The sequence below is a fragment of the Penicillium lagena genome (assembly GCF_028827675.1).
Source record: "Penicillium lagena strain IBT 129212 chromosome Unknown utg000007l_segment0_segment0, whole genome shotgun sequence".
In the NCBI taxonomy this organism is placed as follows: Eukaryota; Fungi; Ascomycota; class Eurotiomycetes; order Eurotiales; family Aspergillaceae; genus Penicillium; species Penicillium lagena.
Window position 1 is genome coordinate 933,074 of NW_026623228.1, and position 15,162 is coordinate 948,235.

General features: G+C 51.7%; 7 protein-coding genes across 7 annotated transcripts; 4 read left to right on the forward strand and 3 right to left on the reverse strand.

Annotated features, from left to right (window-relative positions):
- Nucleotides 1-1,445: 1,445 nt before the first annotated feature.
- Nucleotides 1,446-2,767, forward strand: N7510_009898 (branched-chain amino acid aminotransferase, cytosolic; the record flags this gene model as incomplete). The annotated part of the gene is made up of 3 exons (XM_056981823.1): nucleotides 1,446-1,863; nucleotides 1,919-2,529; nucleotides 2,594-2,767. 3 exons carry the CDS (start codon nucleotides 1,446-1,448, stop codon nucleotides 2,765-2,767), a joined length of 1,203 nt encoding a protein of 400 aa, XP_056829659.1.
- Nucleotides 2,768-3,117: 350 nt separating this feature from the next.
- N7510_009899 (FeS cluster insertion protein) lies at nucleotides 3,118-4,163 on the reverse strand (the record flags this gene model as incomplete). The annotated part of the gene is made up of 2 exons (XM_056981824.1): nucleotides 3,118-3,486; nucleotides 3,837-4,163. The coding sequence occupies 2 exons, from the start codon at nucleotides 4,161-4,163 to the stop codon at nucleotides 3,118-3,120; spliced, it is 696 nt and encodes a 231-aa protein (XP_056829660.1).
- A 225-nt stretch (nucleotides 4,164-4,388) lies between these two features.
- Nucleotides 4,389-6,013, forward strand: bna5-1 (kynureninase; the record flags this gene model as incomplete). Its single annotated transcript, XM_056981825.1, has 4 exons — nucleotides 4,389-4,578; nucleotides 4,631-4,977; nucleotides 5,034-5,514; nucleotides 5,568-6,013. 4 exons carry the CDS (start codon nucleotides 4,389-4,391, stop codon nucleotides 6,011-6,013), a joined length of 1,464 nt encoding a protein of 487 aa, XP_056829661.1.
- Nucleotides 6,014-6,500: 487 nt separating this feature from the next.
- N7510_009901 (MFS transporter) lies at nucleotides 6,501-8,116 on the forward strand (the record flags this gene model as incomplete). The annotated part of the gene is made up of 2 exons (XM_056981826.1): nucleotides 6,501-6,773; nucleotides 6,827-8,116. 2 exons carry the CDS (start codon nucleotides 6,501-6,503, stop codon nucleotides 8,114-8,116), a joined length of 1,563 nt encoding a protein of 520 aa, XP_056829662.1.
- Nucleotides 8,117-8,512: 396 nt separating this feature from the next.
- On the reverse strand, nucleotides 8,513-9,201 carry N7510_009902 (ER membrane protein complex subunit 4; the record flags this gene model as incomplete). The annotated part of the gene is made up of 3 exons (XM_056981827.1): nucleotides 8,513-8,588; nucleotides 8,644-8,999; nucleotides 9,064-9,201. 3 exons carry the CDS (start codon nucleotides 9,199-9,201, stop codon nucleotides 8,513-8,515), a joined length of 570 nt encoding a protein of 189 aa, XP_056829663.1.
- Nucleotides 9,202-9,890: 689 nt separating this feature from the next.
- N7510_009903 (putative AP-2 adaptor complex subunit beta) lies at nucleotides 9,891-12,286 on the forward strand (the record flags this gene model as incomplete). The annotated part of the gene is made up of 4 exons (XM_056981828.1): nucleotides 9,891-10,138; nucleotides 10,185-10,260; nucleotides 10,315-10,679; nucleotides 10,729-12,286. The coding sequence occupies 4 exons, from the start codon at nucleotides 9,891-9,893 to the stop codon at nucleotides 12,284-12,286; spliced, it is 2,247 nt and encodes a 748-aa protein (XP_056829664.1).
- Nucleotides 12,287-12,817: 531 nt separating this feature from the next.
- Nucleotides 12,818-14,660, reverse strand: N7510_009904 (Zinc finger mynd-type protein; the record flags this gene model as incomplete). Its single annotated transcript, XM_056981829.1, has 4 exons — nucleotides 12,818-13,396; nucleotides 13,475-14,144; nucleotides 14,254-14,375; nucleotides 14,550-14,660. 4 exons carry the CDS (start codon nucleotides 14,658-14,660, stop codon nucleotides 12,818-12,820), a joined length of 1,482 nt encoding a protein of 493 aa, XP_056829665.1.
- Between the last annotated feature and the right edge of the window lie 502 nt (nucleotides 14,661-15,162).

Sequence of the window (15,162 nt, forward strand, 5' to 3'; positions counted from 1 at the left end):
CGTGCTCCACGTATGAATCTTTTTCCTCTTGAACCCTCCACTTTGCGCTAGGCGGCTCGGTGGAGATGAGATGATGTCAAAACACATCAGGCTCATTCCGCATAAGCAAGCACACCGCCCAAAGCTTGTTTCACTCACTATGTAACTACCACGATCAGCATCTGTCAGAGACGACCTGACAAACACTGGCATCCGCTCAACCCTCGCGCTGAAATGGATCGCCCGTTTCGTTCCTCCGTTCGACAAAACTAGTTAGTCCACGCTGGAATAAACATACAGGGATCGAGGCATGGTATTCCGTGCGGGGCGAGCGATGATTGTCTCCCAAAGGAGATAGACGAGATTCTGCCAAGGTGACCGGGAGACTACTAGGACGGCGGACTACTCGTTAGTGGATCGGCGGGCTGTCGCATTCACCCGCTCAAGGTAAAGGCAAAGCAGAGATCTCTACGGTAAGCGGCTGTCTATCAAATCGCAGCGGAACCCATGGAGCATGGATGTACATTGTTATTAACGAAGGCGACGAAACTGATGTCACATTACTAAGTCGGAAAAAACAGCCATCTAACAATCAGGTTTCGTGCGCGGGGAAAGTATTGAGAGTCTCGGCAGCAGCTTGGCGATCTAATATTAAATCGTCTCGAGGCAGTAGTTAGTAACTAGTAAATGAATAATAATTATTCTTATTTCAGTATGATTTTACCTATCATCGACCCGCATAGTCACCGACAGCCAGACAGAATCAATACTGGGATCCCTGTCCTCTTTTCCGACCAATACAGTGCAGATGCAGCATTTCTCGTGGCGGCGGCCTTTATCTCAACGTCTTCCCCTGCACTGCGCTAACTGTTCCCCATATCATCTATAGTTCGTTACTTCACGGCTATCCTCGGGCACTATCCAGAGTCCCTAGTGGGTCTCCCTTGTTCCGGCAGATCGATAACCGGCGGTCTCCCTTATCAGCGGCAGAAAAGCCGCTGTCACTCACAGGGCGTCAACCCTACCCGACATATGTACCGATTTTGAGGACGATCGAAACTCTGTGTGACACACATTTGTATCCCCAGATGCAGCTATATCTAACTCGAGAACGAATTCAAATGTTATTTAATTTCCATAGATCATGAGTCGAATGGCTGTGTTTGCCGATGGCAAATGTGTATCCGATTTTTTTTTAAAAAATTTTTGGCTCGGCCCGCATTCTTGAAGAATGGGTGGCCGGGGCAAGCCGCGTCCCTATAAGAGAGACCTGTCCTGGACTTCTTTGTATCTTCGTAGATACAACAGCGAAACAAACGACTAGACGATTGTCTGTTTCTTAGGTTGGAATTTTCGGCCTAAAACTCTGATAGAGTGACTCACTCTATCCACTCACACTCCACAGATTTAAGTCATTGAATTCCTGCAATTGACTTTCCTCTCCGTCTCCATCCAATCCACCAGCAATGGGATCCATCACCCCCCCAAGAATAGGAGAGCTGGATGCCTCTACCTGCAACCTAACCCGCACCACCACCCCCCGCGATGTACCTGCCCCCGGCTCGCCCGAGGAGCTGAGCCACTCCTACTGCACCGACCACATGGTCACCGTGCGGTGGACCGCCGAGACCGGCTGGGAGACGCCGCAGGTGAAGCCGTTCGAGAACCTCAGCATCCCCGCCACGGCGGGCTGTCTGCACTATGCTACGCAGTGCTTCGAAGGCATGAAGGTTTACCGTGGGTACGACGGGAAGCTGCGCCTCTTTCGACCGGATTGTAATGGCGAACGGCTGTCTGGGAGTGCGGTGCGCTCGTCGTTGCCGGGTTTCAAGCCCGATGAGTTGAAGAAGCTCGTGGCGAAGCTGATGGAGGTTGATGGCCCGCGTATGTTACCTCCTCCTTCTCAAGATATCTCTGTAAAACTAATATCATGATATAGGCTGGCTCCCGCGAGACCGCCCGGGCTCGTTCCTGTACCTCCGGCCCGCGATTATTGGAAATGGCCCTCACCTCGGCGTCCAAGTGCCAAAGGAAGCTCTCCTCTTCATCATCGCCGTCCTCTGGCCAGACGTGAGCAAAGTCAAGAAATACGGGCAACCGGGCGCGCCTCAGGGTCTGCGCCTCTACGCCTCTCACCCAGACAGCATCCGCGCCTGGCCCGGCGGCTTCGGATACGCCAAGCTGGGCGCGAATTACGGCCCGTCCCTGCAGGCACACGGCGCCGCGCAGGCGCAGGGCTTTGATCAGATCCTGTGGCTGTTTGGTGCCGAGCGCCAGGTTACCGAGGCCGGGGCGAGTAATTTCTTTGTTGTTATGCATAATGCCCATACCGGCCGTTTGGAGATGATTACGGCGCCGTTGGAGAATCAGCTTATCCTGCCTGGTGTTACGCGGAGAAGTGTGTTGGAGCTTTGTCGTGAGAGACTGGCGGAGCGAGCTGTTGGGGGGTTGGCGCCTGTGCACGTTGTGGAGAGGGCGTTGACCATTGGCGAGATTGAGCTGGCCGCGAAGGAGGGGCGTATTGTTGAGGCGTTTGTCTCTGGTACTGCTGTATGTTTTTCTCTGTCTTCCTTTTTCTTTCCGTCTTGTATCATCAGCTAACAAGAGCAAACAGTACTTCATCACGCCCGTCGAGCTGATCCGCAACGACAATGTCGATATCAGCACCCTTGGTGCGTCCGGTGAGCCGGCCGGGTACGCCTCCCTGATCAAATCGTGGCTTGAGACCATTATGTATGGCAAAGAGCAGCACGACTGGGGGTATGTCATCGAGAACGAGGAGAAATAGACGATGTATAGTTATACATCTCTCGGTTGGACTTTCGGGCAGTAGTCTCTTCGGTTTGTTAAAGATGGTCTTAGTTAATTTCGGGCCGGCCTTTTTGTATATACATACATACCTTGATAGAAAAAACTCGGTTTCTTTTCACACAAACAGATCGATATACTGGCCCTGAAGTAGACCTTTTTATAGTATTAAGAACTCCGGTAGTTGCAGTGGTGCTGTATGTAAAAAGAGCAAGCATGAGAGAAGAGAAAGGTATAATATGCTATTATTCTATCTTCGCAAAGCAGACGCATATGCCATACATATCATGTACAAGGTTGATCATGATCAAATATAAGCCACCCAATCGATCAATCACTAACATCAAAACTCGTCCCGCAACCACAATTGCTCGTCGCGCGCGGGTTATCCACAATCTTGAACTGGCTCCCAATCAGCTCAGTCGTATAATCGACTGTGCTACCATGCAAAAGCTCCAACGAGGGCTCATCCATCACAACCTTTGCCTCCCCGCCCGCTGCATCCGTCGTGGCTACATCTTCCTCGCCCTCGAAGATGGTGTCTTCTTCTGCGTCGATCTTGTTCGCGGACTCCAGGGACATCATGTACTGGAAGCCGTGGCAGCCGCCGCTGGTGACGGTGATTCGGAGGTGGTGGTAGGGGTTGTCTTCTCTGGTGGCGGAGGGGGAGGTGGTTGGGTCGGTGATTTCGCGGAGACGCTGGGTGATGAGGTTATTAGTTTAGATAAAAAGTTGACAGTAAACGAGAACCATGAGTGAGTGACCAAAAAAAAAGAAAAGTATACATGCAACAGTCAGGATTCGCTGGTGGTCACCCACCCAACTACTAACTGACCGGCGTGTGGCTTAAGTACGGCTGAGCGGACGGGAAGCCCTGTTCTCCACACCCTGTGGTCGCATGTACTGAGAATCTCCGTAAAGCTGCTCATACCGGGCGAGAGGTATGAGTATGCTCCGATTCGAAAATACTCAGTAGCACTACCCAGGTACTTCCCATCCGCTCATCCTGCAAAAAACATATGCGAAACCAAAGCAGTAGTCAAACGTACCTCTACCGCCCGCGGCGAGATCTTAACCATAAGCGTGGCGCCATCGTCCCCGGCGCGCGGGTTCTGGGTGACTTTCGTAGCGGGTCGGACAGTCGAGGAGGAGAAGGAGGCATGTTGCGGACGGAGGAAAGAAGACCGAGGAGTCGAGTGTCTTGACAAACAGCGTGGGGCGCTTTGTTGAATGTGAATGAATTGCCGGCAAGCCGTGAGTTTGCCGTCGGGGAATGCAGACAAGCGCTGCGCCGGGCGGGAGGTTGAGAACAGGCGGGTTTGCGGGGCTTGGGAGAACCGTCGAGCAGCGGTTGACGAGAGTAATGGCCGTGACATGTTGGAGACTGGGGTGTTTTGGGAGGAGAGCACGGCGAAGGCGATGGGTGAACTTGCTTAGATATCCATCGGCCATCGATTCGGCAGGATTGTCATTGGTCCATATCAGGCGGAGGGATGTGGCAGAATAAATGAGCGGGAAGGGCAGGGATCGGCGGTGGGATGACATTGCTCTTCTTTGCAAGAAGAGGTACAAGTATACTACTGCACACACCTCTCTACGAGATGGACTCCAGACAGTATGTCCGGGATCTCAAGCATGGTCCCTCGCTCTCCTACCACGATGAGGTGCACGCCTACACCAGAGAGTATGCCGAGGCACTCGATTCCCAAGATCCGCTGCGACACTTCCGGGACGAGTTTATCATTCCGACCAAAAAGGACCTGAAGCGGAAGGTGTTGGCTGGGGATGAAGGTATATTTCTCGTCGTTCTTGCCAATTGATTATACTAAACAGCCCCCAACAGGCGAGGACGAATCTTCAGCTCCAATATGCATCTACTTCTGCGGCAACTCCCTCGGAGTCCAGCCGCGCAGTATCCAGCGGTATATCGAGCGATATCTGCGTACCTGGGCGACGAAAGGCGTGACGGGTCATTTCATGCCGCATGAGGATCAGCTCCTGCCTCCATTTGTCGATGTTGACACCGCGGGAGCGAAACTGATGGCGCCCGTTGTTGGTGCTTTGCAGAGCGAAGTTGCCGTCATGGGGACCCTGACTGGTAATTTGCACTTGCTGATGGCGAGTTTTTACCGCCCAACCAAGGAGAAATATAGAATTATTCTGGAGGGGAAGGCGTTTCCTAGCGATCATGTACGTCTTGCTGTGAGGTATATATTGGCACAGCACACTAATTCAGGCACATACAGTATGCGGTCGAATCTCAAATCCGCCATCACAATTTTACCCCGGATGATGCCATGGTCCTCATCGAGCCAGAAAACACAGATTATCCCATTCTGACAACGGAACAAATTCTCAAAGTCATTGATGACAATGCCTCCAGTACTGCGCTGATTCTTCTCTCGGCCATCCAATTCTACACCGGACAGTACTTTGATATTGAACATATTACCGCTCACGCCCACTCCAAAGGCATATTGATCGGCTGGGACTGTGCTCATGCCGCGGGGAACGTGGATCTGCGGCTACATGACTGGAACGTAGATTTTGCGGCGTGGTGCAGCTACAAATATCTTAACAGTGGACCTGGTGGCATGGCGGCAATGTTTGTTCACGAGCGACACGGCCGTGTGGACGAGAAGCAGGCTGATAGCGACGAACCGTTTCGTCCTCGATTCACTGGCTGGTGGGGTCATGATAGCAAGACGCGGTTCAATATGGACAACAGTACGTTCTTTTCCCGGGCCCTCGTGGATTGCAGGACTAACCCAAAGCTATAGAATTCATTCCCCAGCCCGGCGCCGCAGGCTTCCAACTATCGAATCCTTCGGTCCTGGACATGAACGCCGTAATTGCCTCCCTTGAAATCTTTGACCGAGCGTCCATGGCTGCAATCCGCCAGAAATCGCTCCGTCTCACTGGCTACCTGGAGCACTTGCTTCTCAGGTACCCGCACGACGCACCCGCGGAAGACAAGCCGTTCACTCTCATCACACCATCCAATCCACACGAACGAGGCGCGCAACTGAGTCTACGCCTTCAGCCCGGTCTGCTGGATTCGGTGCTGAGTCATTTGGAGCAGAATGGTGTGGTGATCGACGAAAGAAAGCCGGATGTTGTCCGTGTCGCGCCCACAGCCCTGTACAATACATACACCGAGGTGTGGGAGTTCTGTCAGATCTTCCTGGAGGCATGTAGATTGGCAGTCCGGTCTCGGGGTGTTTGATGTTATCCCGAGATCGTCACTGGCGTCCAATGAAAAAATCTCGGTCTGCAGCATCAGTCGCCGAACAGATGCATTTTCCCTCCGAAAGAAGCAAGGGTAGAAACTTATAGATCTGTCTAGATGCGGTTGCCTAGAGCTGCCTAGAGTGCGACCTTTAAAAAAGGTTGACTGACTCACGCTTTGCCGCTTTATCGGGGCTTGACATCTCACGATAAAGCTCAAGTGGACGGTTTCGGCATCTCGGCACAGACCCAGTTTGCCCCTCTGCAAATCAAGAAAGCGGGATTCCACTAAAAAAAAAAAAAAAAACCGGCGCCGCTTGTCGCTGGTCTCGCTTCGGATTTAAGTATGGATGGAGTTAATTCAAATAATCTTTCTTAGTGGGGTTTCTTTCTTCTCAACATGTTCTTCTCACCATCTAAAACGGCAAGCTTGCTGCGGCGTGGTGCTTCGATGTTCTCGCACCAACTGAACTGAATTGGATTGGATGGCTGAGCCTACGGAAAGGGACCTAGAGTCTGCTGCTGCTCAGGATGTCAATAATGCGGGGAATCATCATGGAAGTAGTGGGCCCGACGTCGCCGAGGTCGACTATTCCGTCTTCACGGAGACGCAGCGTCGATATATTGTTTTCATGGCCTCGTGGGCCGGCTTCTTCTCGCCGGTTTCGTCTCAGATCTACTTCCCGGCCTTGAATACCTTGGCCAAGGATCTACATGTCACAGGTTCATTAATCAACTTGACCCTTACGAGCTACATGGTGAGTATCTCGGAAAGTTCCAGTTTTTTTTTTCAAAAACTCATGATTCCCAGATCTTCCAAGGTCTTTCGCCCATGTTCATTGGCGACTTCGCCGACAACGCAGGACGACGACCAGCGTACGTTGTATGCTTCACTCTCTACATCGCAGCCAACATTGCTCTAGCTCTACAGAGCAACTACGCAGCCCTCTTCGTGCTAAGATGTCTTCAAAGCGCCGGAATCAGCACAACCATTGCCCTCTCCGCAGGCGTGGTATCCGACGTGGCCACGGCATCCCAGCGCGGCTCATATATGGGCTTCGTCACGGCGGGGTCACTCCTCGGGCCCTCCATCGGACCAGTGATCGGAGGCCTACTATCGCAGTATCTGGGATGGAGAGCCATATTTTGGTTCCTCGCCATTTTCTCAGGAACGTTTATGGTTCCATTCCTGATTTTCTTCCCGGAGACCGCTCGCGGAGTCGTTGGGGATGGGTCACTGCCTCCTCAGAAATGGAATATGTCCTTGATCAGCTATCTCAAGTCCCGCAAAGCTCGTGAAGAGGGTATCACACCTGGCTCGTCCAAGAAGAAACTCTCCTTCCCCAATCCTTTCCAGACGCTCTCCATTGTCTTCCAGAAGGATACGAGCATTATTCTATTTTCCAACGCATTGCTATTCGCCGGGTTTTACGACGTCAGCGCCTCCATACCATCCATCTACCGCGACCTATACGGCTTAGACGACCTCCAAATCGGTCTATGCTACATCCCCTTTGGTGTAGGCGCCACCATCGCCTCAATCGGCAACGGCAAGTTCCTCGATTTTAACTACAGACGCATCGCCAAGGGTCTAAACTTCCCCCTTGTGAAAAACCGACACACCGACCTCCGGAACTTCCCTATCGAAAAAGCACGGCTGGAGATCGCCTTCCCGCTCCTGACGATCGGGAGCCTGAGCATCCTTGTCTTCGGCTGGCTCTTGAATTTCGGAATCCATCTCGCCGCGCCAACAGCCATCCTGTTCATCATGGGCCTGGCCCTGACCGGGTCGTTCAATACTGTCAGCACGCTTTTGATTGACCTCTACCCGGAGCAGGCGGCCAAAGCTACCGCCGCTAATAACTTTATGCGCTGTTTGCTGGGTGCGGGAGCTACGGCCTTGATCGATCCCATGCTCAATGCTATGGGGAGGGGCTGGTGCTATACTTTTATTGCATTTGTCATGCTGGGCACGTCGCCGCTTCTGTTGTTAGTAATTCGGCATGGACCGAGATGGCGCGAGGAGCGGAGGGTGAAGCTGGAGGCTAAGAATGGTGGGAGCGATACCCAGGTTCATAATGTGCAGTCAGAGAAAAGGTGATATTGATGTCCCACCGAGGCTATTAGACACAGTAAGGTCTGTTCTGCCCAGGAAAACAAATTAACCAACAATCTACACTTACCCTGTGCCTTCACATCCCTGCTCGGATGTGAGGGTAGGTCTTTCTATATCCTGAGACGCCGTACCGCACTATAGAAGAAATCGACGTGTACTTCGAGCAGAATTTGAACCATGCGGCGACGGCTGGATATTTATGTTTAGCCTTATACTCTTCCTCATGGAATGTTTTTTCAAATTACAAGTAGTAAAAGTGTGATGAGAATAATGCATCCCATCGCACATGGTTCTGCGAATAGGCATGCGATGAATCAGCGTGAAAGCAGCTTCGAATTATTCAGGAACAATCTATTTTGCCTTGTATGTCTCCTCCATGCATCACCTGAAAGCAAAATAAGCCCGCTCCAAAGGTTGCCGTTCTGACTCCCAGGCCAACCAATCCGACCTCGTCGTCCTGCGTTTCAAGTCAGTTCAGTTCCATTAGAAAAAGAGAAAGAATAAAATCATACGGCAAAAGACCCATGGCATTAACCTTCCAAATCCCCAGAGCCAACAGTCCCAACTGCATCAGCACATAAACCGCCTTGACACCGACCAGCTTTGCGCGCGTCGACTCGGTGTCAAATTTGGCGAATGCGGCATTGGTATTGAACAACCCCTGGATGGGACCTTTGAAGAGCATGAATACCATCATGATACTAAAAATCTGCAGGCTATTGCCGGACATGTACATCATGATCGCGTTCATGGGGATCTGCTTGGACGGGGCGATGGCGATTTCCCACGCTTTCTTGATCTTGAGCGCGTCGGTTTCTTCGGGCTTCGAGGCGGTGGGTTGCTGCTGATCCTTTTGTTGTTTTTCGCGCTGAAGAGACAAGGGGATAGCGTAAGCCTAGATATTCTGGGGGTTGCGTGGGATGGCTTCTCACCTGCTTGCCTACGGCTTTGCTGCTTGAAAACCCAGGCGGGTCGGGGATGCTAGAGGCCGCCTTAGTGGGTTTGGGCATAGGCGAGTTGAGTGCAACGACCCATTGCGGTGGTGGAGGGGGAGGAAGGGGCTGCGACATGATGGTGTGGTGTGTTGCAGTGAAGATGGATGATGACAAGGAGAGAGAGAGTGTCACCAGTTCCTCCGCAATCCCGCCCGGCCATTCTTCACTCCGCCTTCCTTCTGCCTGCCTTCGTCATCTCTCCTTCCTCCTTTCTTTTCATTCTCCCGATCCAATTTATATCTTTTTCTTGTCGGGTTCAATTCCCTTGCTATGACAGTCAGCAGCATCTCTGTCCCTCCTCCCAGCCACTTTCGATCTTTCTAAACGCTGTCCGAGCCCGGTGTTCTGAAGAATCCACTACGGTCCCTTTTTCTTGCCAGCTCTCCTCGACTCCAGCACAACCTTTCCTAGCGCTCTGTCGATACCTTAATCCAGTGCTAGCGATCTGGCACTTGGCTCGACCCTTTCCCGCTCGCTACGCATGTGATTTTATCGCACGGCCAGACTAGTCTCAAATCCGTCGCTCTCAAGCGTTCCGCGCCAGACCCCTCCTCCGTTGATTCGCCCACGCAATCATGAGTACTTCCGGGGGTGATGCGAAGTTGTTCGCCAGGGTATGTGAACGTGCTTTTGCCTCTTTGTTGCTGCCCGTCGTGACTTTTTTCTTCCTTCCTCCTTCCCCGCATCTTACTCCCCTCGACTATGTCTGTTCTTGAAGGCTTCGCGCTTTTGGTCTCTCCTACTGCCCCAAACTCTGATACCCCATGTTCATCGGCATCCTCCCCTATGCTCCGCCTAATAGCTCACTCTTTCCTCGAACCCGACAGGGCAAAGTCGCCGAGCTGCGACAGGAGCTCAATAGCGGCGGCAAGAAGGACAAGAACTACTCCGCCAAAAAGATCGCGCTGAAGAAGATCGTTGCCAACATGACCATGAGCAATAACGACATGGTGGCCCTGTTTCCGGACGTGATCGACTGCATGAACCTACCCAGCTTGGAGATCAAGAAGATGTATGCCGGACAGTCACAGCGGTTAGTAACGTGCTGACATCTCTAGGTGCTTTTTGTTCCTGGTCAACTATTCAAGGATGAAGCCCGATGTCGCACTCAAGGCGCTACCGATTCTAGTTGATGTATGGCCCGCATACCCATCAACAAACGAACTATGTCTGACTTCGGCTCAATAGGATATGGAGGACACCAACCCGCTGGTGCGCGCACTCGCACTACGAACCATCGCTTATGTACATGTCCGCGAGTTCGTTGAAGCGACCTTTCAACCCCTCAAACGCCTGATGCAGGACAACGATCCCTATGTCCGCAAGACGGCTGCCTTTTGCGTCGCAAAACTGTATGAGCACGACAAAAAAACGGTAGAAAATTCCGACTTGATCGATAGACTCAACCGCATGTTGAAGGACGAGAACCCGACAGTTGTTTCAAGCGTTTTGGCTTCGTTGGTGGACATTTGGGGCCGGAGTGAATCCATCTCCCTTACCATCGACTACGTCAGCGCATCAAAACTGGTTTCGATTCTGGCGGACTGTTCTGAGTAAGAACAACCCTTTGTATATGCGAATGATGGCTAACAGCCTTTGCAGATGGGGTCAAACCTATATCCTCGAAGCATTAATGTCTTACGTGCCCCAAGATACCGCCGAGGCGCTCCTGCTGGCAGAGCGAATTGCACCACGGCTATCACACTCGAATTCTGCGGTTGTCCTCACTTCTTGTCGAGTCATACTCTATCTCATGAACTATATTGCTGGCGAAAAACACATCACTTCGTTATGCAACAAACTGTCACCGCCCCTCATTACATTGCTCTCTAAACCTCCTGAGGTCCAGTATCTGGCATTGCGAAACGCCATTCTGATCCTGCAGAAGAGACCCGAAGTCCTGCGAAATGATATCCGGGTGTTTTTCTGCAACTACAATGATCCCATCTACGTCAAGGTGACCAAGTTGGAGTTGATGTTTATGTTGACCACCAAAGAAAATATTTCCGTGGTCTTGGCGGAGCTTCGAGAATATGCAACTGAAATCGATGTGCATTTTGTGCGCAAGGCAGTCCGCGCCATCGGAAAACTAGCCATCAAGATCGAGTCGGCTGCGCGGCAGTGTATCGACACGCTTTTGGAGCTGGTTGACGCCAAGATCCCATACATTGTCCAGGAGGCAACAGTGGTGATTCGCAACATCTTCCGCAAATATCCAAATCAGTACGAGGGTATTATCGGACATGTGATTCGAAACATCGATGATCTCGACGAGCCCGAGGCTAAGGCAGCCATCATCTGGATCATTGGCCAATATGCAGACCGGATCGAGAATTCAGACGGTCTTTTGCAGGATTACCTGGCAACCTTCCACGATGAGACCATCGAAGTGCAGCTCGCACTGCTGACAGCCACCGTCAAGCTCTTCATTCAGCGGCCTACCAAGGGCCAACAGATCGTCCCAGAGGTGCTGAAGTGGTGCACTGAAGAAACAGACGATCCGGACCTGCGCGATCGCGGCTACATGTACTGGCGTCTCCTCTCCACCGACCCAGCATCCGCCAAGGAAGTAGTGATGGGCCAAAAACCCCCGATCACGGCAGAGAGCGAAAAACTGGACCCGCGCACCCTCGAAGAGCTGTGTCTAAACGTCGGCACCCTTGCCACCGTCTACCTCAAACCCATCCACCAGGTCTTCCGCGCCGCTCGTCCCCGTCGCCTCCAACACAGTCCGGCCCTGCAGCGCCCACCCGTCGAGGACGGCAGTGCCAGCATGCTAGATTACAACCCACCTACAGCCACTGCCGCCGCAACCGGAAACACAAGCAACAGCGGCCTGGCCACCATCACCACGACAGGAAACCCCATCAGCCCCATCAACCCGGCCCCTCCACCTAACTTCCCCGTCACGGCGCCCGGCACCGGCCCCAACGCGACCACGGGTCAGACATCCATGAACGACGCCGTCAACGCCGCAGACTCGTACTTCAGCGGCGTCGGCTCCCAGCAGATGGCGTCTCTGGACCTTGGCGGACGTGATGACGGCCTTGGGAATGGAGGCGCACAGCAAACGCAGTACGTTGTCACGCAGAATCAGCAGCAGGTGTATCAGCCTCATTTGGCCGGCGGGGCTGCGACAGGCGAGCTGTTGCTGCTATAGTTGGTCCCTTGGGTTGCGTCTTTTGTTGTAATTGTAGATAGAGCGATTGCCAATGGTCCTTTGGTGTCCTTCACGGTCAAATTATCATCTCCACCTCCCCCCTAGAATTGATGCTATTCACAGCACCATCCTTCGTCTGCCTATACAAAACAGTGGCTCTCCATATTATCCTCACTGTTCAGTGATCAAGCACATTGTTCAATAATTTAGAGAAACCAGGCACTACCTTATCAAATTGTCGCACGACGAGACCAGGCAAATTATATCACAGGTGTCTATCAGAAAGATTATAGAGAAGGGGTTATAAACAATTTAATCAAGGAATCATCGATGGTCAAATACTCTCATAGACGCCTTATCGACCTCGTTTTTTTCTAATTACTATTAGGGGTTTAACTAACTCCTTCCACACGGTGCACAACAGATCGTACAAAGCCAAAGTTCTTAGAACCCTTTAGGAAAATGAAGTCCCCAGGTTGCACCTTTTGAAAGCGCTGGGATTTGTGAAAACTAGGGACAGGGAAAGCCCCGTTAGCCGGATGTGGCCCCCCAGTCCAAGTTCTTTTTCAAATGCGCCAAAATGCCTGGGTGGCCGTAAACGTCCATTTGCCGAAGCTGCTTTGGAGAGGAACCGAAGTCCTGTGGATTGGAAGCATAAGTCGACAAATAGTCCGTAGTATGTCGAAAGTCCTCCATGGTCATATTTCCAACGACAGCTGTATTTGATCGCGATCCTTCACGCCTCACTGCCACAACGTTGCCGGCCCAGGGACATGTCGTCTTCTGCTGAGTTGCTGTCAGGATACTTTCGTTAATTCTTGATCCATCATGTTTGAAGTCGTCGCGATGAACAATTTCGATGTTGTAATCAAGCTCCTTTTCTCTGACAGGATTCCTTTTTACGGAATTTCGGCCTGGGAAGACATGTCCGTCACCTAGCATGCTGCGGGAATCATCAAATTCAAATCCCTTCGGATCCAAGGTGCACTTGAGCCACACGAAGCGAGGTGTTTCAGCATCCGCAGGGAAAAGAATGGCCCGCTTGAACGTGACATTTCGGTCAGTGGAGAGTGGTGAGGTGATAAAGTGGTTGAATGAATCGCAGAGAAGCTTATGAGTAGGCCAATCTCGATCGCGACATTCGATAGAGCAGTATCGTGAAGATCAACAGCCAGCACAGGTATTTACGCCAGGAAGATTGCACATGGTACATCGTCCATCGATTGCTGTCGACATTGTCGAGCGTTCTAAGGACGGCGGCGTAACATTTGCGGTGTCAGTTCCTGATCGATCCCGATATGGCCTAGGAGAAAGATTGGGATTTTCGTCAAGTCCGGCGCAGTTATTTCCCTTGTGCGAGGCCATGCTTGCTGCTAACTCGACCTCGGCTTGCCCCTTCTGGGAGTAGTGAATCGGGAGTGGAGGCCCTTGCCTTGTAGCTGGGGAAGCGAGATGTTCGTTGTCGTCGCGATCTGCCTTGGAGTACCCGGTGTCAATCTCATGCCGCGCTACAACGTCTGTAGAGCCCATCTCCTGCGGTACTGAGACAACTGCAGAGTCTATCTCCTGTCGCGCTGCGGCATCTGTAGGGCCTATCTCCTGCCGTACTGCGAGATCTGTATAGCCTGTGAGCCTTGACGGCATACCACACCGTGTGCAGAAGGGTGTTGTGGTTGTTGTACCGCAGTGACCACAGGCATTAGCGCCACCCAATGCCGGAAATGATGTCGATCCGAGCGAGACAATATGTCCCACCTGTGTCCGCGGGCTTGTGCCGTAGAGCTGACCTCCAACATCGTCTCCTGGCTTGTCGGCGGTCACAGTAGCCGACTTCCCTAGATCCTGGCCGCGACGGCGCCTTAGATACCATAGTAAGAAGGCAAATAGTATCAAGAAGATGCTGCCAAAAGCGACGCCGACACCGATGCCTACTTTGGCGCCGGTGGATAACCCAGACTTTGACGAACGTGTCCCGATAGAACTGGATGTCGGGCTGGTGCGCCCAGTAGACGTCGTGGAAGAGGAGGTTGTAGAAGAAGTGGTCGATGAAGTTGACGAACAACTGGCAGATGAAGGAATAGCCACCCCACTGGAGTTACAGATTTCATTTGCCAATTTTATCGTCGCTAGAAAGAAAACGTAAATGAATTAATCAGTGTCCAAAAGTAATTGGGTTAAATATATTAACCCTTGCTTCACATCGAGAGGTCCTAACAGTCTTCTCCCATGTGTCTCTCCAAAAATTCGAAATGATATGACTTACTTTCTTGGTCTGCGGAATCACAAGCCTTGTAAACACAACAGCTGATGGACGAGATAGAAGATGGCGAGTCGCAGATGCACGAAACCCCGGTGCAGGATGAAGGTAACACATCACTGACGCAGGATACCTAATTTTTTTTTCAAATAGCTGTTAGCTTCTGCGTCAGCTCAATCGTTTCTACCTGTTTTTCTTTAAGCCATTCCGCACGTCCCGCGAGACTCCCTTGGGTATAAATCAAAGATATGGGACGGAGTAAGAGAAAGGAGGTAGATACAGCGCAATTTGGGAGTTCATCAAGAACAGACTGGGACAAGCACGTAATGACAAAAACAGTCAAGGTCAAGAACACGAGCGTTTGTTTCATCCTGTAAAGACCTAGTAGACTCTTGTATTTTTCAATCCAAGACGTTCTTTCTCGAAGCAGCCTAAAGGGAACGGAATATAAAGAGTACGGAAAGATTTAGCCAGGTCTGACCCCATCTTCTGAAAACCTCTGGTCTTCTTCGTACTTATTGTTGATGGAGCTGAGCGCTCGTATTTTGCCGTGTCTTGGCGCAGCACCGTTTGCTTAAGGAGGTTAGTGGCACCCTGCGCCAAACCATAGCAAGTACAA